General features: G+C 34.8%; 1 protein-coding gene across 19 annotated transcripts in view; it reads left to right on the top strand.

Annotated features, from left to right (window-relative positions):
- MARK1 (microtubule affinity regulating kinase 1) overlaps positions 1 to 27,440 on the top strand; it is a 137,489-nt gene that overhangs the window by 62,924 nt on the left and 47,125 nt on the right. For 17 of the 19 annotated variants that reach the window (XM_035280847.3, XM_035280844.3, XM_035280843.3 and 14 more), the window contains 6 exons: positions 10,032 to 10,080; positions 11,444 to 11,509; positions 15,357 to 15,427; positions 21,098 to 21,154; positions 23,526 to 23,762; positions 23,852 to 23,971. In XM_035280847.3, coding sequence (XP_035136738.1) covers positions 10,032 to 10,080; positions 11,444 to 11,509; positions 15,357 to 15,427; positions 21,098 to 21,154; positions 23,526 to 23,762; positions 23,852 to 23,971 — 600 coding nt within the window. Of the gene's footprint in view, positions 1 to 10,003; positions 10,081 to 11,443; positions 11,510 to 15,356; positions 15,428 to 21,097; positions 21,155 to 23,525; positions 23,763 to 23,851; positions 23,972 to 27,440 lie in introns of all 19 variants that reach the window. The other 2 variants (XM_078356488.1, XM_078356489.1) reach the window with 2 other exon arrangements.

The raw sequence follows: 27,440 nt of genomic DNA, 5'->3' as shown, positions 1-27,440 counted from the left end.
AAAATCCCGCAATAAATGGTACTTCTGAGATAGTCTAGACAAGGACCTAGCAGTCTCTTGGAACTGTATGTCTCCTGCAGGGTAAAACTGCACCCATACTTTACATTAATAGGCCAGTAAACTGTAGAAAATACCGATAGAATTTTTATAAAGATTGCAGTGAAGGCAGAAAAGGGTTCCTATCCCTCCTAAAGCCCAAATCAAAGCAAAATCCTTGAAGGGCAAAGAAGGCTGTGTTGAAAGGCACAAAATCTGTATGCCAGCCTTCTACTAGCCCAGTTTACCGTGACTCTAAAGATAGCCTGGAAGAGCTCTCTCAGGAAGAGTAAGCTCAAGCACTGCCTTTGTTAAGTTCCCAATGACCACAGTGCCCTTCATCTGCCTCAAGATCATGCAAACAATGCAGAAGTCCCATGACACTGTGAGATGAAGGGCAAATTCATCAGACCAGTAAGCAGGTCTGATGGAGAGAAGACCATGTGCATTTGCCTGGCCCCTGACTATGACACTTTGGATGTAACTAGAATGACAATTGTCTAAGCCATGTCCAGTTGGCTAGTTTTAAAAATAACAGACTTTTTCATCATCACAAAAAGAGTACAAGCAGAGGATTGGAAGAGATAGCAAGGAAAAAAGAGCAGTTGAGAAAAGGAAAATGCACATAATTGACATAATTGAGGCAAATACTGATGAACACTAACGGAGTTTGGCTTAAGCTCTAGCCAGCAAAGACCCAATTGAAGAGTAAATATCTCCAAAGAATTGAAGATTGTTTACTAACTTTAGTTATGTGGAACAAAGCCAGGAGCCAAGAAAGAAACAATAAAGGCCTCTGAACAACTAGAATAGCTGTGACATAGAAGACACATCTCGGGCTTTCACTCCTGGCTCGTTGCCCGAATTTAACACACAATACTAGCAATGTCTGGCCTCAATTTCCAGCCCACAGCAAACCTGAAACAGTAAGTTTGAAGGGGAATAGTAAATTGAGAATTCTCTTATAAATTTACATTTGCTAGCAACATTGTGACATGACAGTTTGAAAATGAGAAAGAAAAAGAACTGAAAATTAAAACCAGAAACTCAAATAGTAACATGGCACTAATATTCTTAAAAATATCTTATTTTCCATACTTATACCTGGAGCATATGACACATACAGTAATTAACTTTTTAAAGAATAACTCTCCGTTTCAGAGCAAACTTATTTTCATGGTCTAAATGTCCTCTCAGCTCTCTCCATTTACCCAAAGAAGTGATAAGATTGGCAGCCTTGCTGGTGAGGATCTTCTCTGGGTGTATACGTGGCTCTGCCTCTCCCTGTCTGTGCTTCCTTTTGCCTCATGCAACTCATGCAGAAAACTCTGCCATTAGCTTCAGTCTATTTCTTTGATGCAGCCAACTGGAAAGTAAAGAGTTAGGCAGGAGTTGAGGGGAGGCCTGGAGAGGAAGAGGTATCTTAGACTTTTGGTGAACCCATGTGGTACTTTTCAGTTGGCCAAAATTCTCTAGATTTGTAGGATTATCTTACTAGTCTACTAGTCCGGCTATCACAAAATACCACAGACTGGATGCCTTAAACAACAGACATTTTCTCACCTTTCTAGAGTCTGGAAATTGAAGATAAAGGTATAGGCAGGTTTGGTTTCTCTTGAGGTCTTTCTCCTTGGCCTGCACATGACCAGCTCATCCCTGACATTTCTTCTTCTTAGAAGGACACCAGTCATATTGGATTGGAACCCCAACCTTCTGACCTCATTTAACCTTAATTAGTTCCTTGAAGTCCCTGTCTCCAAATACAGTCACACGGGGCATTAGGGATTCAACATATGAATTTGGCAGGGACACAGTTCTTTTCATAACAGTTAGGGATCCAAATTCAGCTGACATTTCAAGTGCTGCTTCGGGAGGAGAGACGATTGATGGGGTAGGAATCTGATATTCCATTGTCCTTACTCAATACACCATGTAAAACATCCTAATACTCTTAACAACAACCATTCTTCCACAACTGCCTCTCATTTTTAGTCAACACACACCCACACACGTCTTCTTGTTATTGCCTGTGTTATTTTCTCTCTCCTTGTGCAAAACTGCAGGAGCGGAAACTAAGGATTGAACAGTATACTCAAGGCATCTTTGAGATGTAAGAATCCAGTGACTGTGTATTGTTGTTTTAATTGGAATTAAAAATTTCAGTTAAAGTTCTGATAAGAACTTTGGCTCTGTCTACAATTCTTTTTCTTGCTTCATCTCCAGATGGAAGTGGAGTGGCCTTCTGTTTAGGTGCTGTTTTTGTTAGATGCCCCAGTTTTCACAAAATGCTTTTAATCTTATCCCTTAGCTCATCTCTGTTCTTTGTAGAATAGAATAACTATACTTCAGGTACCAGTCAGGGATTAAATTTATGAATTCATTGCAGTCAAAAGCCCAACTTATGAAATAATTAAATACACAACAACAGAAAACCACCCCAATACTTTTGGAGGAATAGCTGAAGGATATGCTGCCTATTTCTTTAGATTAGTTGCTCTGAAACATGGAGCTGCCAGGAAACATCAGTGTTTCCGTTAGTATTGAGATATGTCCCAGCTGATTCTAAGAGAAAACTACCAAATTTCATAAAAATTTACTGAAGTAAATTCAAGATTATTCACAGAACAGTATTGTCCTCAGTATTTTGTAATTTAATCTGCTTTTTCGAGACAAGAGGAAGAAGAGGAGTTAGAATTCGGAAACCAGCGTGGCTTAGTCAGGTTGTAGCTTAATGGGCCACACTGCCTAGTACACAGGAGATGCCTATGCCAATTAGGGAGTAAAGTGAAACCCCTCTTTCATAGTGCCATAAGGAACTGTTAATTGAAAACAAGCAGGTTAAAGTGAGGAATTAGTAAAAATCACATAAACATTTAGCACTTCAATTATCCACACTCATGTATATCCATTGATTAATCTTTTCATGTAGGGCCAAACTGTTTTTTTTTTTAATTTGGGTCTGCCGATTGTCATTCTGCTTTATTTACCTTGTACAGATCACACTCACAAACTCATAATATACTTCCGACTATTTCCAGTTTTGTTTTGTTTTAGCTAATGAGAGAATTGAATGATACTCAGCAGTCTGAGAGTAGAAGCCTAGATTTTATTTTAATCCTTTGCATTTATCTTGCTCACACCTAGTTGGACAGCAGTCTAGCACCTTTTATCTAGTATTTCCAAAGTATTCAGTTTTGTTTGTTTTGTTAAACAACAGACATGTACTTCATTGGTTTATGTAAAAATTTGTATTAGATATGCTTTGAGGCAACCCCCATGATTCCTGCCTTCGGGTGTTCACACTTTTGCATGATCCCTTCCCCTTGATTGTAAACAGAACCTATGACTTGCTTCTAACCAATGCGATAGAGAAAAGGTGATGGAATTTCACTCTTGTGATTACATCATATTATCTAAGACTGACTTGCTAGCAGACTTGCTCTAGAGACTATACTTGCTGTCATGGGAAAGTAAATGGCCATGTTGGAGTAGTCCACTTGGCAAAGACCTATGGACAGTCTCTAAGAGATAAGGGTGGCCCCTAGCTGATAGCCATCAAGAAGCCAGGGTCCTCAGTACTAACGGCTAAAACGAAATGAATTCCGCCAGTAACCTGGGTTAGCTCAGAAGTAGATTCTTCCCTAGTTAAGTATACAGTGCAGTGGCTCACGCCTGTAATCCCAGCGCTTTGGGAGGCCGAGGCGGTTGGATCACAAGTCAAGAGATCGAGACCGTCCTGGTCAACATGGTGAAACCCTGTCTCTACTAAAATTACAAAAACTTAGCTGGGCATGGTGGTGCATGCCCATAATCCCAGCTACTTGGGAGGCTGAGGCAGGAGAATTGCCTGAACCCAGGAAGCGGAGGTTGCAGTGAGCCGAGATTGCACCATTGCACTCCAGCCTGGGTAACAAGAGTGAAACTCCGTCTCAAAAAAAAAAAGAACCATCCTGGACAACACCTTGATTGCCACTTTATGAGACCTGAGCAGAGCACCCAGTTAAGTCACGCTTGGAATACTGAGCCACAGAAACTTTGAGGCAACAAATGTGTGTAGTTGTTAAGTTGCTAGGGTATGGTACTTCATTACTCATCAATAGAAATGAATAAACTACTTCCAGTTGAAACGGCAACTGGCAAACATGTTTGGGACCTAGATAACCTCTGGTAAGCATGATGCTCAGCTTCTTGTAGTGTAAGGCTGCAGGGAGCACCACTAGCCAGGAGCATTATGGGTGCATAGATGTCACTCACTGTGTGTTGCAAAGGGAACACAGAGCAAAGGTTGATCTGGCAGGTTAGTTAAGTAGATGCCAGTTACAAAGACTTATGATATACTAGAGTGCTGAGTTGTGATTTTTTTAGTCATTTCCTACAGCTTAACAAATAAATAAAATTTTAACAAAAAGGCAAGAATAGATGAAGAAAGTAGAAGTGGGCATTTATTTAGATATCATATGAGTGTAGGAGAACAAGATTGATGTCAGGGACTTTTCCGTCAGAGGTACATAATAGTGATAATACAGATAAATTACAAATGAAACATAATAATGCTATTTACATTAATAACAAGTTCATAAACTTTAAAATCTGTGTCTTATAGCAAAACCAAAATAAGTACTGTTTGTGTTTATTCTTTATAATACATTCCTGAAGGTTCAGGGGGAAAACTATACTTTAAAAAAACAATATTCAGTTTTTAAAATTACCTTAGTTACACTTAAGCATTTTTTCTTATAAAATGACTTTAAAATGTTTAAATGGCTGATTTTGCTACTCAGTGCTTATAAATGATTTTTTTGAAAGTCATCAAATAATAAGCTAGTGTATTTGATTTGACTTTCTGGAAAAAAATTACTTGGTTACATTAAAACCTAGAATAATCAGATTTATGAATTTTTATTTTATAGCAATATGTGAATCTTGTCTGCTAATGTTATGTGTGAATTTTATCTGCTCATGTGCCACAGTAAGAAAAAAAAATAGGTTGAAATAAGAAGTCTAGGTCCTCTGCAAATCTAACCCACAGAGCCCCACCCCTGCTGTCAGCCTGGGAGTCTCTGGGCAGTGGTCACCTGATGAGGTACCCCTTGGTTTCTCCTTGGGGTTCTCAGGGAGGTTAATCAGGTGGGTTAGGTAGGCAGAGAGGAGGCTCAGGTGGAGTCAGAAGCCAAGGTAAAAACCCTGAATGTGTTCTGAGGGGACTACCAGCCCAGACCAAGGGACCCCATGGAGCTCCATTTTTGCTGTCAGTTCTGGGTAGGCCCAGGCAGGGGTGGCATCCTTTCTGTGTCAGAGTGAGAGGCCCCCTCAGCCCTCATTCTGGATATTCACCCAGATTCCAGGCACAGTCCCCTCTGCTGACCTGAGGGCATGCCACTCAGACCAAGGCCCACACCTCCCTGACACCCTTGAGGAGGAAGTAAGGGAATATGACTTCTGGCTTCCTCTGCCCGGGACCTCCAAGACTGCCCATGGTAAGGACCCTTTCTCTGATGTGACAAACTAGAATCAACAAGATATTTGATGAAGATTCTACGCTTCCTACTGTCCACAGGCATCTGGTATTATTGAGGATTGGAGCAGGCTTCTCAAAAATTGGCTTGAAAAGACTTGAAAATGAACAACTCGATTAACATGTAGGTGAAAGATCTGAACAGACAACTCATCAAAAGAAATTATACAGATGGCAGATAAGCATATGAAAAGATATTCCATATCACACGTCATCAGAGAAATGATAATTAAAACAATAATGAGATACTGCTACATACCTGTTAGAATGGCGGAAGTCCAAAACACTGACAGCACCAAATGCTGACAAGGTTGTGGAGCAACAGGAACTCTCATTTGTTGTTGGTGGAGATGCAAATGGTACAGCCACTTTGGAAGAGAGTCTGGCAGTTTCTTACAAAACCACACGTATCTTACCATACCATCCAGCAGGTGCACTCCTTTGCATTTACCCAAGGAAGCTGAAAACTTATGTCCACACAGAAACCTGCATATGGATGTTGATAGCAGCTTTAGTCACAATGGTCAAAACTTGAAAGCAACCAAGATGTCTTTGAGTAGGTGAATGGATGAATAACCTATGGTACATCCAGACAGAATATAATTTAGCACTAAAAGGAAAGGAGCTATCAAGCTATGAAAAGACTTGAAGGAACCTTAAATGCATATTACGAAGTAAAAGGAGCCAATCTGAAAAGGCTACATGCTGTATGATTTCAAGTATATGACATTCTGGAAAAGGCAAAACTGGAGACAATAAAAAGATAATGGTTGCCAGAGCTTAGAGAAAAGGGAGGGATGAATAGGTGGAACACATGATTTTCAGAGCAGTATTAGTATTAGTCTGTGTAATACTAAAATGATGGGTATGTCTCTAAACCCATAGAATGTATGGTAGTAGCAAGAGTGAACTGTAATGTAAACTGTGAACTGTCTCAATGTAGGTTCATTGATTATAACAAATGTATCTCTGGGTTTCAGATGCTGATGGTGGGGGAGCCTCTGCATATGTGGGGACAGGGAATATATGGAAACTTTGTACCTCCTGCTCAATTTTTCTGTGAACCTGAAACTGCTATAAAAATAAAGTCTATTATATGCATGTGTATGTATATGTATATAAAATGACTTCTGATGCTACTTTCTTTGACTCTTCCTGGTTCACATACCTGAGTAAAGCAATTTGGTCAATGAATGCAGTGTCCCTCTGTGGTCAGATGCTCAGTTTTGACAAGCAGTCAGTAACATGCTAATAGCTAATAGCTTTTTAAAACCTGTCAGCCCAGTTTGGCAGATGAAGAGTCCAAAACTCTGAGGAATGCTTCTGGGTAAAGGCTGACTCCCATTGTCCAAAGCTCCAAATAGCAAAATCATCATTACAGTGACTTGGAGCTCAAAGGGGTCATTAGTTAGGACTGTGGCTCACAAAGGTAGAGCAGGTGAGGCTCAGAGTAGGCACTTGAGAGTCATGAGATAGGGCTGGAGAGGAAAATAGGATCTTGATTTTTTCCAGAGTCTGGTAGCCAGTGTTCAAGATCGGGGTTTTGTTCTAATGGCATTGAGAAGCCACCCGTGGATGTTCAGTAGTAACAGATTAGAGGGTGAGAGGGTAAAAAGATGTGTGGATAATGGCTTAGAGGATGGGAGGACAGAAGAGTCAGAATGGGTGTACCGAGACCAGTGGAATTCAGTGTGACAATGGTGTATGGATGGGTAGACATTGATGGGTTTGAGATAAATTGTGGAGGTAGAGTAAAAATATCTTAGGGATGCATCTGATTTAGAAATTTTGTGAGTGTTATTAAGGATGATCCTAAAGTTTCTGTCATTAGGGTGCTTGAAAGATAAACGGAGCTGGAGAAAACCAGTATCAAATTTGGTGTGAGAAATCAAGTATTGCGTTTGAATTTCTGTGAGACAGCCAAGTGAAATATCGAGTAGATATATATGGATTGGATATAAATGTTGGGATGAGAAAGTTAAATGTAGGAGTCAGCAACAAATTGATGATATTTGAGAGGCCATGATAACTCATTAGGAGAAACATGTAGAGTGAGAAGATAAAGGCGGGTAAGGCTGACTCCTGAGGAGCTCCATGTTTAAAGGTTGAGTAGAGTGGGAAAGGATTTAGCAGAAAGACTGAGAGGGGCCATTTAGGCAGGAGGAAGATGTGTTGGCAAAGCCAGAGCAGGAGATGATCTCAAGTGTACTGAAGACTGTGTGTACTGAGGCTAACCTTCATGTTCTTTGTCCCAAATTCGAAATGAGAATGTGTTTCACAGTTACAGAAAGTACTTGTCTCGAACATGAATGAATCTGCCTTTCTATTTCATTTACTGATATGTAACTTTTAATTATTAAAGTTATAAGTATCATGGACTTTATAAAAATTTATTTGTATGAACATGCATATATGCACACATACAGACTCTCTAGGTTTTGTCTAGGAATTATTGAGAATAGCTAGGGAAAGCAAGCTTTTTTGTAGCAATTAAGCCATAAGTCATTTTATTTTAATTGGGGTGAACATTTATTGATGCATTTTTGTACATCATATTTCTTTCCTTGAATTGTGGTAAAATATGCCTAACAAAATTTACCATTTTAACCTTTTTTTGAGATGGAATCTCACTCTGTCACCCAGGCTGGAGTACAGTGGCTTGATCTTGGCTCACTGCAACCTCTGCCTACCTACCAGGTTGAAGCGATTCTTCTGCCTCAGCCTCCCAGCTAGTCCTGGGACTACAGGTGCATGCCACCACACCCGGCTGATTTTTTGTATTTTTAGTAGAGACAGGGTTTCACCACATTAGTCAGGATGGTCTTGATCTCCTGACCTTGTGATCCACCCACCTTGTCCTCCCAAAATGCTGGGATTACAGGCATGAGCCACCATGCCTGGCCTAACCATTTTAAGTATACAATTCAGTGGCATTAATTTACATTTACATTGTTGTTCAAACATCACCGTCAAACTCAAGAATGTTTTTTGTCTTCCAAAACAGAAACTCTGTTCTCATTAAACAGTAACCCATGCAATACCCTATCCTTCCAGTCCCTGGCAACCATCATCCTACTTTACATCTCTATGAATTTGACTACTCCACTCTAGGTAGCTTATATAAGTATAGGCATACAGTGTTTGCCCTTTTGTGACTGACTTATTTCACTTAGCATAATGTCTTTAAGGTTTACCCATGTTGTAGCACGTGTCAGAATTTCCTTCCTTTTTAAGGCTGAATGATATTCCATTGTTGGTATAGACCACATTTCGTTTATCTCTTCATCTGTTGATAGACTCTGGTTGTGGGGCTGTTGTGAATCATGCTACTGTGAACATGGGTGTACTAGTGTCTACTTGAGTCACTGCTTTCAATTCTTTGGGTGTATGACATACACCCAGAAGTGGAATTGCTAAATCATGTGGTAATTCCATTTTCAATTTCTTTAGGAACTACTGTTTTTTTTCATGGAGGCTCTATCAGTTGTCATTCCCATCAACACTGCAGAAGTGTTCCAGTTTCTCCACATCCTGGCAACATTTGCTATTTTCTGGGCAGAGTGGGGAGTTTGTTTTTGATAGCAGTCATTCTAATAGTTGTGAGGTAGTACCTCTTTGTGGCTTTGATTTATATTTTCATAATGATTAATAATGTTCAACGTCTTTTTGCGTTCATTTGGCCATTGTGTATCTTTGCTTGAGAAATGTCACCTCTTGAAAGCAGTAACTTTAGATTTTATTTGCTAAAATTCATATGTCTTAATATAACTTTCAGAATATCACCGATTTTTTGGTTCTCCTATTGAAAAAAATTGCTTTATTTGGAATCTAAGACATACTCAAAAACATAGAGAAAATAGTACCAAATTATGCCTTTGAAAAATACACCCTATATTGTTTAAAAAGTAAAATGAAAAGGAGGGAAATTTAAATATTCATTTTTCAAGTCACTTCTTGTCATTCTGTTTTTATATGAGTTAGTAAATGTATTTTTGTTATTATTTAATGTTACTCTACAAATCTAACTAAAAATCTTACTGAATCTTTCATTAAAATGTTTGATCAGTCAGTAGAGATACTTCGGAGTCAAACCCCTAAGGAAGGTGGTTTCTGGGTAAAGATCACAAGAAGGACCATTCATTTCCATTTTCACAGTGTTCTTCTTTGTTGCTTTTCATAAGGAGCAGTTGAATAATTTGTACGTTTTATTGTGTTTAATGTATTCACACCACACACACAGAGATCATTAGAGTTCATCTACTTAAAATTCTTTTAGAAACCACGTCACAGCAAAGTTCATGTCGCAGTCTAGGTTAACATAGCTAGAGTTGGGACTGAGAAAATATTTTGTTTTAGTTCATTTACAGAATCCTGTAGCATTTTATAAGCAGATTAATTTCTTCAAATAAATATTTTAATTGGCTCTCTGCTTACTTGTTTTTTTTTTAACAGAAATATATCTACCTGTTTTCTTTAACAGTTATTTCGAGAAGTTCGAATAATGAAGATACTGAATCATCCTAATATAGGTATGAAATATATATATGTATTATTAGCAATGAAGTATTTTCCTTAATTTGAGGATATTTGAAAAGACACAATGTTAAGGATAGTTTATATAAGCAGAAGAAAAGTGATAACCTGAGTGATAACCCAGGAAAGTGATACTTTGGGTAAAAATAGATTACAAAGAAGTTAACTGGAGGCTACAGATCACTGTTTTCTGCTACCTTGCTATCTTCTACTCTCCACTAAAATAATTGATATGATTCAGTGTTAATGCATCAAAAAAAATTGTTTTAATTTCCTTACTAAATGTCTCTAAGTTAAAAAAAAAAAAAAAACATTTCTCTGGCTGGGTGTGGTGGCACATGCCTGTAATCCCAGTACTTTGGGAGGCTGAGGCAGTTGGATTGCCTGAAGTCAGAGGTTCAAGACGAGCCTGGGCAACATGGCAAAACCCTGTCTCTACAAGAAAATACAAAAATTAGCTAGGCGTGATGGTGCACACCTGTACCAGCTACTCAGTGGGGAGAATTGCTTGAGCCTGGGAGGTGGAGGTTGCAGCGAGCCAAGATGGTGCCACTACACTCCAGCCTGGGTAACTGAGTGAGACCCTGTCTCAAAAAAAAAAAAAAGCCTCTAAATAGAGATTGCAGGTCATTTAGGTATTTATAAAAAATGACTTTCAGGAAAAATAACTGCATTTTAAAGAAAACAAAAAGTTGATTTCAATTTTAGTAAAATTTTTCAGTAAGTTCTGATTTTTCTCCATCTTTACAAATAAACTTACTGATTATATATATTATATGAAATCATTTGATTGTGGGAAGTCAAACAAAGCCTTTTTAAAAATGGTTTTTTAAAACACTTTTGGGCATATTTAAAAATCTTATATAGTTGTTAAAGTGCTTATTTGGGGTGAATATTTCAACTACATAAATTTGATACTTTAGCAGTTTTTCTAACCAAAAACTTTTAGAATGTCACAGAAATACAGAATTTCTTTTGTTTCTGCACCAAAGACTATTTAACATTTTATAATGGCTCACTGTGATATTAACTTAGTCTCTTTTTAAACTTCAGTTTAAATTCTGTTTTTCTGATTTTAAGAGTTTTTTATAACCTTATTCTAATTTGAAAAATAATGGCTTATTAATTCCACAAACTTAACTTTTTCAACTCAGGAAGTTGTTTCTAAATCACTTTGTGGTAAATAGTTTTCTGTCATAGATGTAATCATCTCAGAGAGACTTTTTGGACTTAAAATTGTGATTAATAATATTTAGTAAATAGTCAAAGTTGTAACTAGTTTAATGCTACCTTAGATTTTCTTAAAACCTTTAATCTGTGCTAACAGTTATAAAGTTATATCTCTAATTTTTTTTTCAGTAAAATTGTTTGAAGTTATTGAAACAGAGAAGACTCTCTATTTAGTCATGGAATATGCGAGTGGGGGTAAGAATGAGGGTGATTGAAAAGTTCTCTTTGCTGAGACATACAGAATTATTAATACCTAAGGGTTCATTATGACATTTTTATGTTTTGAATGTTGTTAACGAATCTATTGTTTTAATTGCCTTTAAATTACATCTTAAGGAAAATTCAGCATTTACTTTTAAGTCCTTTTGATCCTACATTATAAATATAATTTTTGGCTTATTTACAATTTACTTAGGGACATTTTTTCGAGCGTTAAATTTGTATTGTCATCTTACGAATGTATTGATTCTCTTATCTAAATTTTATCATAACAATATATCATATCATGATTAGAAACTTTGGCCATCAGCAGGGAATCTCAAGTACAGAATGTATTTAATAAAATCTATGATAAAGCTTGTTCTAGGCCAGGTGTTTATTTCACTGATTGTTCACATATGACAGATTCTCAATATATATATATTTTCAAGATAATTCATAAAATGAAACAAATGTTTCAATTTAAACAAGTATTGATCTATACATTTTATGTGTTAGAGGACTGAGTTGATAGAGATAGTAAGATGTGTTTGTAGTATAATATCAGGTATATTTTGACTATCATGGTGTCAAAAATAGGAATAATTTTTAAACACTGATATGTAATAGAAAATCACCTTCATCTCCTGCACTTTCCCTTAAATGAGAAATGCGTCAGCTCAAAATCACTTTTCTATTAGACTTAGGACTTCACTTTTTCAGAAATAGGTTGAAAATTTATGGAATTAATCATTTAATAAGTTAAAAAAAAGATTACTTAAAGGGAGGTTTTAAGGGCTCAGAATTTAACCAACTGAAGAAGAAAGAAGGCATCTGAAATTATTTTTGGCTGATTGATTTTTTGCTATTCCATAGAAAAATGTAGTGTTGAACTTACTATTGAGCTCTTCTAGCTAATGACATTTATAGATTTTTATGGTGATTCAGATTTTATGTGAACTGAAATAGAAAGGATTTATCTAGTCTGTAACAACTAAGTTTTATACTATCTTGTATTTCTAGAAAACTTTACTATAGATGTTAATATATTTAATTGCTTTTGCAGTTGTTTATGCAGGTCGAATACTTTAGTACTTTTATTTTTGCAAAGCTTTTGTCACCTGAAAAAAATATTTCAATGTAGATTCTTTTACTTAACTTGAAAATATATCATTAGTGTTCGTTATTATAGGATTTAAAAAATTATATTAAAACAGCCATGTACATTTGCATAAAATATAGATCTATAATGAAACAAATGAATCTACAAATACCACATAATGAACTATTTCTCTATTTCTGTGTCCTTCAGTTAGATTGCTGTAATAATCTGTTGCATGGGAACCTCAAATATTATTTTTAATTTAATTAGACTCCTTTTTTCCATTTAACGATGTAAAATTTAGAGAAAGGGGCTAGACCCACTTTGATTTGGGAAAGTATAGACTGCTAAATTTTGTAGACACCCTTCTGTTTTTATAAAGGCCCACTGTAAGTTGTGAATATTAGTATGTGTACTGACTTAATGGTTAATGCTAAGTACAGTCAACTCTCTATTGGTGCTAATGAAGGGGAGTAATGGCTAGAGTTAAGAGTATGTGAGGCCATCACTGCTGCTCTCCTTCAGTAGCATAGTTGGCAGACACAGTGGGGAGTAGCACAGAGAGATGCGTACATGAATTCAGACCATACCAGTCAACCTCATTATATTCTGATTCCTGCCATACGTTTTCTTTGAGTTTTGCAAGTTAGTTATTCTGTAACAAAAAACATTATGGTTCTGTGGCAGTAAATCTAGAATCAAGAATCAAGAAATCTAAAATTTCTTGCCTTTTTAATCTGTAAATGGCAGGTAACTCTGGAAAATAAAACACTGAATATATTTCCTCTAGGATTTCTCAGTAGTTTAGGATCAAATCTGACATGTACGCTAGAATGGTAATGTGAGTAAGAATTAAGTTAGACAGTTGCCTCTTCGCCAAGAATCGATCAGTTGATTCTGGTTCACTAATGGAATGAAAATTTTCAATGATTAGAAAAGTCAGAAAAATCTTTTATTTTGAACCATGTTTAATCCAAAGGAGCCTATTAAAAGTAGGTGTCAGGACTACTGTGAAATGATGTGTTTATTCTTTCTTTTGTTCATTCAAACAACATTTATAAAATGCTTACCATATATCAGGTAATGCTGGAGGTGCTGGGAATACATGAGTGAGCAAAGACAAAGTTCCTGCCCTTACAATGCTTACATTCTAGTTGGGGAAGTAAATTATATACAAATAATATATGATAAGTACAGGACGTTGTCATGTAAATACCTGGGGTAAGTGTATTCTAGGCAGTATTTAAGAGTAGATCCAAATTTTTCATACTCTTGTATATATCTTTCCCTGCCTAAACTGACATATCTAGAATTAACTACTATGATGAGTTAACTAGAATTAACAACTGTTACCACATATCTAGAATTAACTACTGTGATGAGTCTAGAGCATCCATTCATTTCTGTTCTCATCATCCCATTTAATCACTTAAGTATGCTTCATATTATATAATATGCTGTCTAACATTGTAGATGTATTAGTTTGATCTGACATATGTTCATTACATATTTGATTTTTAGTATTTTATTTATATCCTAGGATTGATATTGCATATATATGTAATATATCTGTATACCTAGGTATAAAAACGTCATTTATTGAGTGCTTACTATATGCCAGCTGCTGTGCTAAGCACATGCATTATTTCATTTAATCCTTACGACAATCATGTGAGTAGGCAGTAGGTAGAAACTGAGTCTTAATGAAGTTAAGAAATCTTCCTAATAATGTCTCTCAATAGTACATAGGGATAAAACAAAATTCATACCAAAATTGGTCTGATTCTAAAGCCTGAGTTTTTTTACTTTTTATTTTTACTACTTTGCCATACTTTCAAGAACATTTTAAGCCACTTTGTGTGTTTAATATACATGTATATCTATATGGTACAAATTATAAGGACACAAAAATAAATTTAACCCTTATACTGAGGTAATATTTGTAAAGTCGTAACTCAAGATTAATTTAGTTTTAAGCTATTTCGCTAACTAGAGAAAAAGGAAAAACTTACGGACATGTAAGTAGGAAATTTCCAAAAGCTTCTAGTTATTTTAAAGTTATTTTGGCAAATGTTTATGTACTTTGTGTTCTGCCATGGAGATGAAGTGCAGATATTATGATGATGCTCAAGTAACTTCCAGTTCATCTGGGGTAATAGACGTATATACACACATGATTTAATTCTGTATAATTTGTGGTTAACTACTGAAATGTATGAAATGGGTAGAGTGAGCATAAACACAGTACAGGAAAGGAAAGAGAGAAATCAATGTGGATGGAAGTAGTGAGATGGAATTTTATCCAGACTATGTGACAGGGAGAATTTAAAAGAGCAATCCAACAAAAAAGACTTCATTATTTTGTTTGAAACATAGGCCCAAATAGAAAGCCAGATGTAATTTTTGATTGCCCAGGCTGTGGCTTCCCTTTACTACAATGGATAATAAAGAGTTGACTGTATTTTTACATAATACTTGAAAGCAGAAAGCAAGTTTTCTTGGTTGTGTTTTTATGACTTATTTTTTGAAGAGGTTTGCTAAATACAAACTGCTGCAGATACTCAATTTTATATGTAATTTTTTCCTTTTTTCTATTCATGTGTTAGTTTGCGACTTACATAAACTAGCAGAAAAGTATGGACCAAAAGTTTCTTTATAAACAAGGGAAAAAATTGACATTGCCTATATTGTTAACCAAAAATCTATGTATATTTTACTACCTGCTTTACCTTTCTGATTCAGGTGAAGTATTTGATTACTTAGTTGCCCATGGAAGAATGAAAGAGAAAGAGGCCCGTGCAAAATTTAGGCAGGTATGGAAAGTAGTTTTCAACTTTGTTTTGCTGATATTTTTAGTGATGTACAATGGACAGTATTACAAACTGGACTTCACAACACATGGTATTTTAAAAAGAAGAATTCCTGCTTTTTAATATTTTTAAGGATGCAAAACTCCTAAAAAATAAACCTTTCTGAATTTAAATTTAAATATAAATAGTTGCAGATGGTTATTTTTAGATTATCATAAAGAGTAAATATTTATAGATGAAACTTACCTAATTAACTGTCTGAGAGTCCCGGAAGCATAGACTAGACGGAGATAGAAAAAATATAGTTAAGCCTTTGATATCTTTATCCAATAATTATTATAAATTATTACTGGTTTTATATGTACAGAATATATGTGTACTGTTTAAAGAGGTTATTGTATTCTTTTAATTAAAGATGTTTCGGTGTTTAAACTCATTTTTGTAGATTTAAAGAATATGGTTAATTTGGGCCGGGCGCGGTGGCTCACGCCTGTAATCCCAGCACTTTGGGAGGCCGAGGCGGGTGGATCACGAGGTCAAGAGATTGAGACCATCCTGGTCAACATGGTGAAACCCTGTCTCTACTAAAAATACAAAAAATTGGCTGGGCATGGTGGCGCGTGCCTGTAATCCCAGCTACTCAGGAGGCTGAGGCAGGAGAATTGCCTGAACCCAGGAGGCGGAGGTTGCGGTGAGCCGAGATCGCACCATTGCACTCCAGCCTAGGTAACAAGAGCGAAACTCCGTCTCAAAAAAAAAAAAAAGAATATGGTTAATTTGATTTAACCAAGTAGGCAAGAAACTTTGTAAATATGGCAGAGGAATGTGGTAAGATATTCATATTTCCAGTTCAACTTGAATATGACTTATAGAAATGATAAAATAAAAAATAAATTTATCTAGAATTTTATTTTTAATTTTTAGAACTGAAGTGATTGAAATAAGCAAGCATATAAGTTACCATAGAAATGGAAAATTAGCGAATTGTAAATTGTTCATAAAATTTACTAGTTTAAGTGGACAATTTACTGTATCCTAAACTTTTAGTAAATTCAGAATTTTTATTTAAAAATGGCTCACTACCTCTTCTGTCTGCATGAACACTTTAATTCTACAGTTAAAGAGGTTCTGTAATCAGTATGTTTGGAAAAGACTCGTACATGTTAACGTGTTAAACAAACAGAGAAGTTCTGAAGGGGAGAGGAGGAAAAAGCCTGTTTAACTTGTGATAACATGGCATTCTCCAGATTGACCAGGGAATGAGTGTGTTTGTTTTGTCAAACCTGTTATTAATATCTCACAGAATTATTGCTTTTTGGAGCACAGTTTGTGAAATACTTTGTACCAAAGACATGTATAGCCCTTTTATGTGGGATAGATTCCTGGAAGTATTCCTGTTGAAATAGCTGAAGGTAAAGACAACTGGTAATAAGGAAAGCAACATTAAGAAACTGAATGTTAAAAAAAAAGAAAAGAAACAATGGTATTCAACCACGTACTGTTAAATTATTTCCTTTCCTGGGATGGAAGTTCAAGCTTACCCTTAAATAAAGTATCACACACATCATTTTATTTTTAAATTTGTATTTACTTTTGAGACGAAGTCTTGCTCTGTCACTCTGGCTGGAGTGCAGTGTCGCTATCTTGGCTCACTAAAACTTCTGTCTCATGGGTTCAAGCAGTTCTCCTATCTCAGCCTCCCGAATAGCTGGCATTACAAGCGCACACCACCACACCCAGCTGATTTTTGTATTTTTAGTAATGACAGGGTTTTACCATGTTGGTCAGGCTGGTCTCAAACTCCTGACATCAGGTGATCTGCCCACCTTGGCCTCCCAAAGTGCTGGGATTACAGGCCTGAGCCACCACACCCAGCCACACACACCATTTTAAATATTATTCATTTAATATCAGTCGCAGTAGCTTTTGTTAGTAGCAGAGCAGCAAGGAAGTTACGATTTGCATTAAATATTCCCATTGGAATCCTAATGTATGTATTTTGCTACTTACTCTTATTTTTTTAGGCAGCTAGTTTTACTTATTTTCTGATAGGTATAGAAAATGGTACTGGGTACTATATGGAATTAGAGAAATTGGAAGTGCCTGCTATTTTAAAGAGCTTTTCTTCTTGCTGGTGAGTGAGAACAGGATAGGAAGTTGGGACACAGATATTTTTATAGAAATACAAATAATGACTAAAATTGGCTTGGGTTTTGAAATCAGCTTCATATTTCTCTCATTGCAGAGACAGAGTGCCAAGTGAACGCTGTTTAAGTTGTAAAACAATGGAAAATATTTTCTTTATAATTTATTCTTTGACTGTAAATTTTAAATGTATTTAACATCTATTTATGTTTGCCTAAAACTAAAAAAGTTACTAATTCATATTTTTAGAAACCAGAGACATGCAAACATCCTTACACACATGGACACACATACATTATTTTGTAGTTACCTGACTGAAGGTAAATTTTTACTTAAATTTATTTTTGAGGAGCTCATTTTTCTTTACGGATTTGATTTAAACTCTTACAGAATTAATGAATATACAGTTACTTTTATTTACTTTTTAATTTTAACAGTAAAAGAATGTATGTATTAATACTGTCAGCAAGTATAAATGTATATATGTCCTTGACTTTACTTTTAGAAATACCAAAGACGCTAGAGCAGTTTAAGGCCACTTAGCAGCCATTGCCTGTACAATGCTTTCTACCACTTCAACCATAGGAATTCCTGACCCATTTATAGGTGTTAATAATTGCAAAGTAACCATGATAACTAACTCAGTGGGAAACACTGATATGTTTGATCTTACTGTCAGTACCCAGCTGATTGTAAATCATGTTTTTAAGATTCATTCACAGAAGCTCATAGGGAAGTTCCTGTATCCTATTTATGGAAGTACAGAGTGTGTTGAGATGGGAAGATCTAGCCGTAAAACAATGCAGTAAAAGTTAGGCTTGTGGAGGGGGATTCTTGCAGTGAGTCAGAAAGCAGAACTTCTTTCATGGCAAAAACTCTTTCCTGCTAAGCAAGTGGTAATACTATAATAAACTACCACCGATAGCTTAGAATTCATAGAATTTGGGGATCACACGTGCTTAATACAGGGGATTATTTGTAATTATCTTTCCATTCTTAATGCTTTGAGGCTCAGGAAATGTTTGATTCTAGAAGTGCTTGGAGAACTGCTTTCATAGAGACCATTGTGTCTGACATGAATTGCATGGCCTCTGATCATGTTTCGTAACCAAATTATTATCTGTTGCATACCTTCAGTGGATCATACAAACGTGACTAATAAAAGATAATGTCATTATCAGCAAATTTCTATCACCCATGATGAAAAGTAATCCTATAATATGAACATACCATAACCTGTATAGTATATCCAATAAAATATACACATGAATGTATGTATCTTTTGGCTAATGAACGTAATTTAGTGAAAATTGGGTTTTAGAATTTTGAAGCATATTGCTTAAGAAAACTACTACGAATGTTAATCATTAGATCCTTCTGTATTTTTAGGGATCATACTTAAAATTGATCATAATCATTTCCAGTCACCTGCCCAGAAACATGTAGCGGTTCTGTAGTATCTCCTTACTTTTGACTTCAGGACTTTTATCAACCTGTTTGTCCAGATTCGACTCCCACTGTCACCATTTTTCCACCTCTTTTTCTTAAAATGTGTTTTGCTTTGGTTTGGTTTTGTGGGTTTTTTTTTGTTCGGTTGGCTGGTGTTTTTGTTTGTTTTTTGTTTTTGAGACTGGGTCTTACTGTGTCATCCAGGGTGGTGTGCAGTGGGGTGAACATGGCATGCTGCAGCCTCAGCCTCCTAGGCTGGACAGACTCCTGCCTCAGACTCTGTGTAGCTGGGACCACAGCTGCACACCACCACACCTGGCTCATATTTTTATTCTTTTTAGAGATGGGGGTCTCACTGTGTTGCTAAGGCCTGGCCTTGAACTCCTGGCCTCAGACAATCCTCCTCCCACTGCAGCCTCCCGAAGTGCTGGGATTACAGGCATCAGCCCCAGCCTGCTTTTCAAATACACAGTTCCCTTGTCATTAATTCATTTCACCACCTTACCCCCACCTCCTCACCCCCAGATCTCTACATCTTAAAATAACTCTGTCCTTCAAGGATGGCTTAGACTGAATAGCACCTCCTTCAGGAAGCACTTCCAACTGAAAATCTTCTTTTATTTCTTATGATTCTCATAAAAAGGTAGAGTTCTATCATTCTACCTTATAAAGAAATAAATATACCTCTTTATATATAATAAATAGAAAAGTAATGAATATATACCTCTCTAAATAATAACATATGCCTCCATAATACAAAGTACATATAGCATATATACCTTATTTTCTCTTCTTAATCACATTGTGAGCTCCTTAAGTGCAGAGTCCAGGTACTATTCATTTCTGTATTTGCCTAGCAACCAGCACATTTTCTTGCACATAGCAGGTGCTCAATAAACTGCTGAATCAAAACAAATTAAATGGAATTATATATTGCTCATTGTGTGTTGATGATTTTGTTTTGAATTCATGTTTTCTGTGTCTTTGAACCATTTTAATATACATTAGAATAATTTTATAATACTGAAATATCAGTTCACTTCTACTTTGAAGTTTTTTTCTCACCCATATTCCTATTAGCATGGTCATATTTCGCATCACCTTTAGACTTTTACAAAATCTCATTTCTATCTCCATTTGTAAATACCTAACATTCAAACTGTGTTTATATTTAACTGAATCCATAGAATTGAATGTCTGCTGTGCATTAAAATGACCATCCTTCTGTTCATCAGATATAATTATATGTACAAATATAGTTCTTAATTGATTGCTATCAGATTCTTTCCACTTCTGTGTTTTATGTAATAAAGAAGTATCATAGAATTGTTTATAATCTATTTCTCTTATATTTTTGGCCTTTAAACTGTTGGGTTCCTCCTTGTTTAGTCCTTGTCCCAAAGAGCCCTATGTAATGGTTAAAAATTATGGCCGCATACAAAATCTAGTTTCAGGCATAGAATACTTCACCTGACTGAATTAATGACAGGTTTAAGATTGAATTTCATTTTTCCCTCTTTATTATTGCTGATCAGCTTTCTTTTTAAGGCCCAAAAAGTTTCCTTTCCCTTTATATGTGAACAAACAAATAAAGATACTGCTAAACACCTCATTGATAAGTTCTTAGTGAATTGGCCTCACTAACAAAACATACCTTGAACACATTTTTTGTAATTCCTAGAATAGAGTTTTGCTTTTTTAACTTGAGACAATTATCTTAAAATACTAATTCGTGTGTGCCAAAGCTTTTATTTCAACACTGTAATAAACTATTTGACCAAAACTATAAATTGTATACATTCCAATTATAATGATCCATATGAAGTCTTCACAGCCTCTGACAAAGAAATATTTTATTGTATTTTAGCAAGAGAATATTACTTTTCCTATTTCCTACATTTATGAGCAATTTCATCACTTTAATGTATATAGTTTTCTGAACTAAAGGCATAGCAGATTTATTAAATATTACCTTGAAATTCACATTAGTAATTTATCTAAATTGGAGGCAATTATTGGGGAAAATTGTTTTTTTAATCATAAAATAATTTGACTCTTTTATCCAAATATTTATTCCAGATTGTATCTGCTGTACAGTATTGTCATCAAAAGTGCATTGTTCACCGTGATCTTAAGGTAAGCTTCTGATTTTAATTTTTTTAATCTATATTATTAACATATATTTAATAATAATATTAGAGCTGTCTTTTTTATTGCCTAACTGCGCTATTAGACACTATACAGGTAGTTATTTTTTATTCTAACAGCAACTCTGTGAAAGGTAGTATTTTCTCTGAGTAAATGAAGGAAATATGAGTAAGAAGTTATCTAGCTTTAAAGGTTAGAGAATTTGATTCACCATTAATTAGCTTGTTTTAAATGTATAGATGTGGAATTTTGTTCCCAGCCAAAAGCTTCTGTTTGTTCCCAGACAGAAGCAAAATCAGAGCACAGACCCATGTTTGCCTAATGTAAGCTGCAGTATTCACTCTCTACCTTAAAGCTCACTCTCCTCAAAGAATTAAGGAAAGTTTTTTTTTTTTTTGGTCCCACCCCACCTAAGGAAAGTTTTCAAAAATTTTATAAACACTAAATGCATATAGTAGTATAAGTGAGCTTACTTTGGAATGAGAAATGTGTAGGCAGTAAGTGGTTGTACCACTGATTTTGTGGCACAGCCATTTAAGTTGTTGAAACCATTTAAGTAAGTTGAAAGTGGAAACACCCTGAGCTAAAATGTTTACGTCTTTTCCTTTTTTCTCTATTCTTCCAAATTTGATTTGCATTGTCCCTTACATAGAAGTCTTATTTTTCTTTTTTCCTAATCACCTTTATCAACTCCTAGCACCAGTTTGGGTTATATTTGAATATATTACCCTAAAGAGTTGTCGAAAGTCTAAAGTCTAAATCTCTATTTTAGCTTCTGTTTTTCAGAGCTTATGATTTTTCTGTTGCACCAATTTTTTCTATTTCTTGGTTTCCTTCCTTGGCTATTTTAAGGGGAACCACTTCCACGACGAATGAGTAAAAAGAGAACCGTTCCCGTGCTTCTGTGCCTGACTCCCAGTTTATCATCTCATTTCTTATATGAAAAAGATCTGCAAAAAATAATCATGTTCAAAACCTTGTGTTTTCCCTTTAGTCCGGTAGAGAGAGTTTTCCTATACACTCTTGGAAGGAGACCTCAGAACCCCCTGCAGCTCTTCTTTTCTGAGGCAGCTTGGATACTTTGATAGCTGTTCAGACATTTTTAGAGAGACTGAAAAAAGTCCAGCTTACTTACAAACAGCTTCAGAAATTTACAGTGACCAGGCTCTTACATCAGAACCTCAAAATAACCTGGTTTTGTCACAGTTCAAAAATGTTACAATCTAATATACAAATTTTCCAAATATATGTGCTTTTATAGTATTTATTTAATAAATGATACCCCATTTTTATTGTCTATTTTAGGTGCTAGGTCTATCTGCATTTTCCAAAATAAAATGAAAGCAAATATCCCAAGCTAGTATACCATAAAACAGTAACAACAACACGGGTTGGGGGGTTAGGGAAGGAAGAGATATATGATGGGTAGAGTGCTTGACTCATGACTGTTAGACTTTGCAATGATATAGAGACGTCTGATTTTTGTTTTAGTCAAATTTTATTCCTTTTTGGAACCTGCTAAAACACATCGGCAAAGTAATCTATAACTTTGTTAGTCTGTCCATCCATTGTAATAGAGTTTGAAACAAAACATATACAAAAGCGAGTCCTTTGTTGAGTTGCTTCTATTTACAAAGGGACATTTAAAATATTGTCTTTGAGTGATTCTGCTTTAGGATTTTGGAAAACCAACATCTCACAGCATAGGGGATAATTCACTGCTTTCTATGTAAATATACTTCAAGAAGAGAATCTAGTTTTAGAACAGCAAAAAGATGCTTAAAACAGACCAGATCTAATGGAGGCTCTATTTTATTTGGTCATGTTTTACTTAAACAGTACTTTGCTGAGGAAGCATTCTACAGAGAGGACAAAGGAAAGAACCCCTGACAGGCAGTTGCTTTAGATATACCCTTGAGCCTTGCATTAACCAACAATACCCTATTAAAATAGAGCTCCTTTGGGTAATCTTGTTGGTTTTAAGTCCAAGATGGACTCGCATTATGTACTTTAGAGTAGGTCCCATAAAGATACACTTCCAGGATGTTTCTGACTGTGAGGGAAAAAATGAGTTTAAAATAACCTATGAAAGAAAATGGGTTTTAAATAACCTTTCTTAAGTAGTTGCATGTATGCATATAAAGAGAGCTTTCTTTTTATAGTGTTAAAATTTAGTCTTATATAGATGTAACTCAGAACAGTTATGCATTGAAGTACCATACTGGGCTTCTAAATTTGATATTACATTTAGAAATAAGAGGCAAGATATATGTTAGTTTAGAAGCTAAAACACTTTTAACAAATATTTTTTATTTTATGTAGGCTTTTTACATCATTCTTTTTATGATTTTCCTCTTAGGCTGAAAACCTTCTCCTTGATGGTGATATGAATATTAAAATTGCTGACTTTGGTTTTAGTAACGAATTTACAGTTGGGAACAAATTGGACACATTTTGTGGAAGCCCACCCTATGCTGCTCCCGAGCTTTTCCAAGGAAAGAAGTATGACGGGCCCGAAGTGGATGTGTGGAGTCTGGGCGTCATTCTCTATACATTAGTCAGTGGCTCCTTGCCTTTCGACGGCCAGAATTTAAAGGTATCAGCTAAATTTGATATTAATGTTTTATCCTTAAGTATGATCATTTCAAAAACCAGTTGTAACTGCTTTCTTTCACTTTTATTAAGGAACTTCGGGAGCGAGTTTTACGAGGGAAGTACCGTATTCCCTTCTATATGTCCACAGACTGTGAAAATCTTCTAAAGAAATTATTGGTGCTGAATCCAATAAAGAGAGGCAGCTTGGAAGTAAGTAAATTTTTGTATTCCAAATTTAAATTTTAACAACTAAAATATTCAGGAACTGAAGAGCATTTTTCTTAGGAAAATTGCAGATTATCAAATCTGCCTTTTGTTTAGAGATAGGGAAAATGATGTGACTTTTTTCACTATTCGAAAGTTGCCACAGTAGGTATCTCTAGAAACGATTATTTTTTCTTTGTTCTGTAGTACAGTATTAAATTAAAACAACACAAAACTAGAGATAAAATTGAATTTTAATTAGAGAAGGAGGAAAACCTAGCCTCTGTCAGAAATCGCTTTGTTCAAAACAGAAACCTTATTTTTAGTTAAATATTCAATAAATATTTCAAGGATAAAAGAAAATAGTGAAAAATCTAATCTAGTGAATATTTCACAGCTGTATCTGAAATTGGTATCTAGCATTTAAAAATATAATAGAAACCTCTCAACTTTAGTAAATTTACAAATATTTAAGTAGAACATATTGGAAACAGGCATTTAATTTCTTAACACATTGTATTACCTACGTACATTCCATATGTGAGGTTATTTGTAATAATAGACACTATTATAAATGGACTAAGTATGTTTCAGCCAAATAATACCAGAGGTTCACATAACCAAAATGTCTACTGCTTTTTATTTCTTCTGGCACTGCAATTAGAATAATTTATTTCTTAAGTATTTTGCCCATCTGTTTTTAAGAATGATATTTTAGCCTTTACTCTGCATTATTCACTAGTACTTTTTGTCTTCTTTTATTTGCCTTAATAGAAGGGGAAGAGAATTCAAAGAATTAACCTCATATAAACTGTACTTTTTTAGTGTAGCAGTGGGGCTTTCTGGCACGGACTTCATGCTGGTTAGGGGGAAGCCTTATAGTGAGCCATCCCTGTGTACAGAGCTCTCAGGTTAGTGTGGGCTTTGTAATTTTATTTCCACAAATATTTTTCAGTAGAAGATATAGCATGTTTTGATGGAAGTTAAGGGATGGTGACTTCCATTGGGAAATTACTTTAAATGCTTTACATCAGTTAATCAATTTTCAGGATTTTTTTGACTGAGTTATTTGTTTAAATGTGATTAGTTATATCTTAGGAGTTTTGTGGACTTTTCCCCCCTTTGGGGTTAAAAAGATATGATAATAATGCTTTAATAGAGAACATGTACTATATAAAGCCCACTTTTATATCACTTCTTTTGAAACCTTTCCATCATTATTTATATAAAAATTAGGTGAAATATTTAAAAAGCTAAAATTGTTGACTCTCACATCAGTTCTAAAATAATTTGAAAATTTTGAGAACATGTCTTGTAATCCTGCTTTGTGATTAACTTTTATCTAAGAACCCCACTTTACCTGAGTGTCACTTAATAAAATGCTGAGTTGAAGCAGCAGCTTAGCTAATGAGCAGAGCAAAAATAATGTACAAAAATTATTTTTGGGGAATAGATATTACAAATCTCTATGGACAGTTGATAAGATATGCTTATGTCTTAAAGAGGATTAATTTATAGTAGCCAAACACTTTAGTCTTTCATCATTAGTATTAAAATATTGAGAATCAAAATATCAGAGTGCTTTGAGTTGACTTTAAAAGCCAATTATTACTAAAATATTTGATCATCAGAATCTCACTCTAGTTTATTTCGGTATAGTCTGCAACTTCCTGTTCCAGCTTACTAAAATGAGTTTTTCGGCTATGAAACCATGAGTTAACATTGGAAATATTATTATAATATTACAGATATTACTATACAGAGGCTGGCTTGCCTCATAGTTTCCCGAAATGACTTTCCAGGGAAACTTGACCCCATTTTTTTTAAAAAAGAAATATCTCTTATACCATACCTTAAGAAACTCTCCTAGAAATATTGGTGACTTCAAAAATTATTAGTCTTCATTTTTATTTTTCATACCAATTTTAGTAGCTTTACAGTAAAAAATCTGTAAACTTTTTTAAAAAGCTATTTTCAAAACATCTTCATTATATAAGCATAACATTTTATGCATTAGTAGTGTTTTATATCATGTTACATTCTTTTTTGTAATCTTAAAAGCTTTTGATACGCACTTCTTGCTTTGTCATAAGAATGCACTCCTTCCTTTTTAATAGCTATGTTATTCTCCTTGGGTTATATATAATAATTTATTTCCCTGCTTGTTGCACATCTGAGTTGTTCCCATTGTTTTTGATAAAAATAATGTGTTTTACTTTTCTCCCCTTTGGGATAAATGCTTAGATAAAGTCTTCAGAGTGGAATTACTAGGTCAGTTACTGGCTAAGTGATCTGATAGCTCTTTTATCATTGCCAAAAGATATGTGCGACCCAAGGCTTTTTAATGTGCCTGTTCTCCATAGCTTGATTCAATACTGGATATGAATTGTGGTATTTGATGCATTGCTTTTATTTGTATTTATTTTATTGGTAATAAAATGGAATATTTTTAATGAACACTTTGTGCTTCTTCATGTATAAGCTCTCAGGGTCTTTTAACTGCTTATCTTAAGGAGTCTGGTTAATAAGCCTCATAGATTTGTACCAACTTTGTATATTTTAATATAAAATACTTTTTCTGGTAATTTCCACATTTTTTAAAAATGGGACATCATTAATATTTTTTCAGTATTACTTTAGTGTTGTGAATTATTGATTAGAATATGCTCTAGTCTTTATTCACTATAGATTTTGCTAATATTGAAATTTGATTTAGAGAATCTTACATGGCTGCTTATTGTTTCAAACTTATTTAACTTTATGTTGCTATCAGATCTAACTATATTTTGCTAAACTGTTTCTTAAAGACTTATAAGGTAAATGCCTTATTCATCATCTGTGAAAATAAAAATTAATGAAATTAGTTTCACATGCTACTCAGTCTGTAGTTTATTTCTAGGTATAAGCAACCAGCTGTATAATTTTTTCAGGTTATATATGTGAATGCTGTCAGCTCTTTCTAATTGGATTAGTCTGGAACTTTTATGTGTGATACTGTCCTCTCATAATGAGGACATTATGATTTCAAAAGGATTTGTGTTTTATGTTGTACACTAGGGTTTTTTAAACCCATTTATTGGAATATTGGTATGTCTAGATTTTTTTTATTAGAAACTGAAAAACTTTTCTGCTTTCCCTGTTATATACATGTTCTTTCATTTTTCCCATCTTTAACCAAAATGAACTAATATTACCTTTCAAAGTAATACAAAATTTGAGCCTGAAGCACAGCTCCTCTTATTGCCCTCTCTTTGTCATTATTGGTCCTCCCAAAAAGGTGGTTGACTTTTAATACTTAATTTTTCAGCTTTCACTAAAATAATCTTCACAATCTTGTTTATGTCTGCCAAGTGACAATAAAGCAAAAAAAAAAAATTCAAAATTATTTTATTTAAATGAAAGATTTCTGTGTACACATTTGGAAGCATATGGTATATTTTACAAAGGTTGAAATCATTCAAGTGAAATTATTTCC

Source organism: Callithrix jacchus, chromosome 19 (assembly GCF_049354715.1).
Source record: "Callithrix jacchus isolate 240 chromosome 19, calJac240_pri, whole genome shotgun sequence".
In the NCBI taxonomy this organism is placed as follows: Eukaryota; Metazoa; Chordata; class Mammalia; order Primates; family Cebidae; genus Callithrix; species Callithrix jacchus.
Note: the sequence above shows the minus strand (reverse complement) of the source record. Positions and strands in the feature narration are given on the sequence as shown.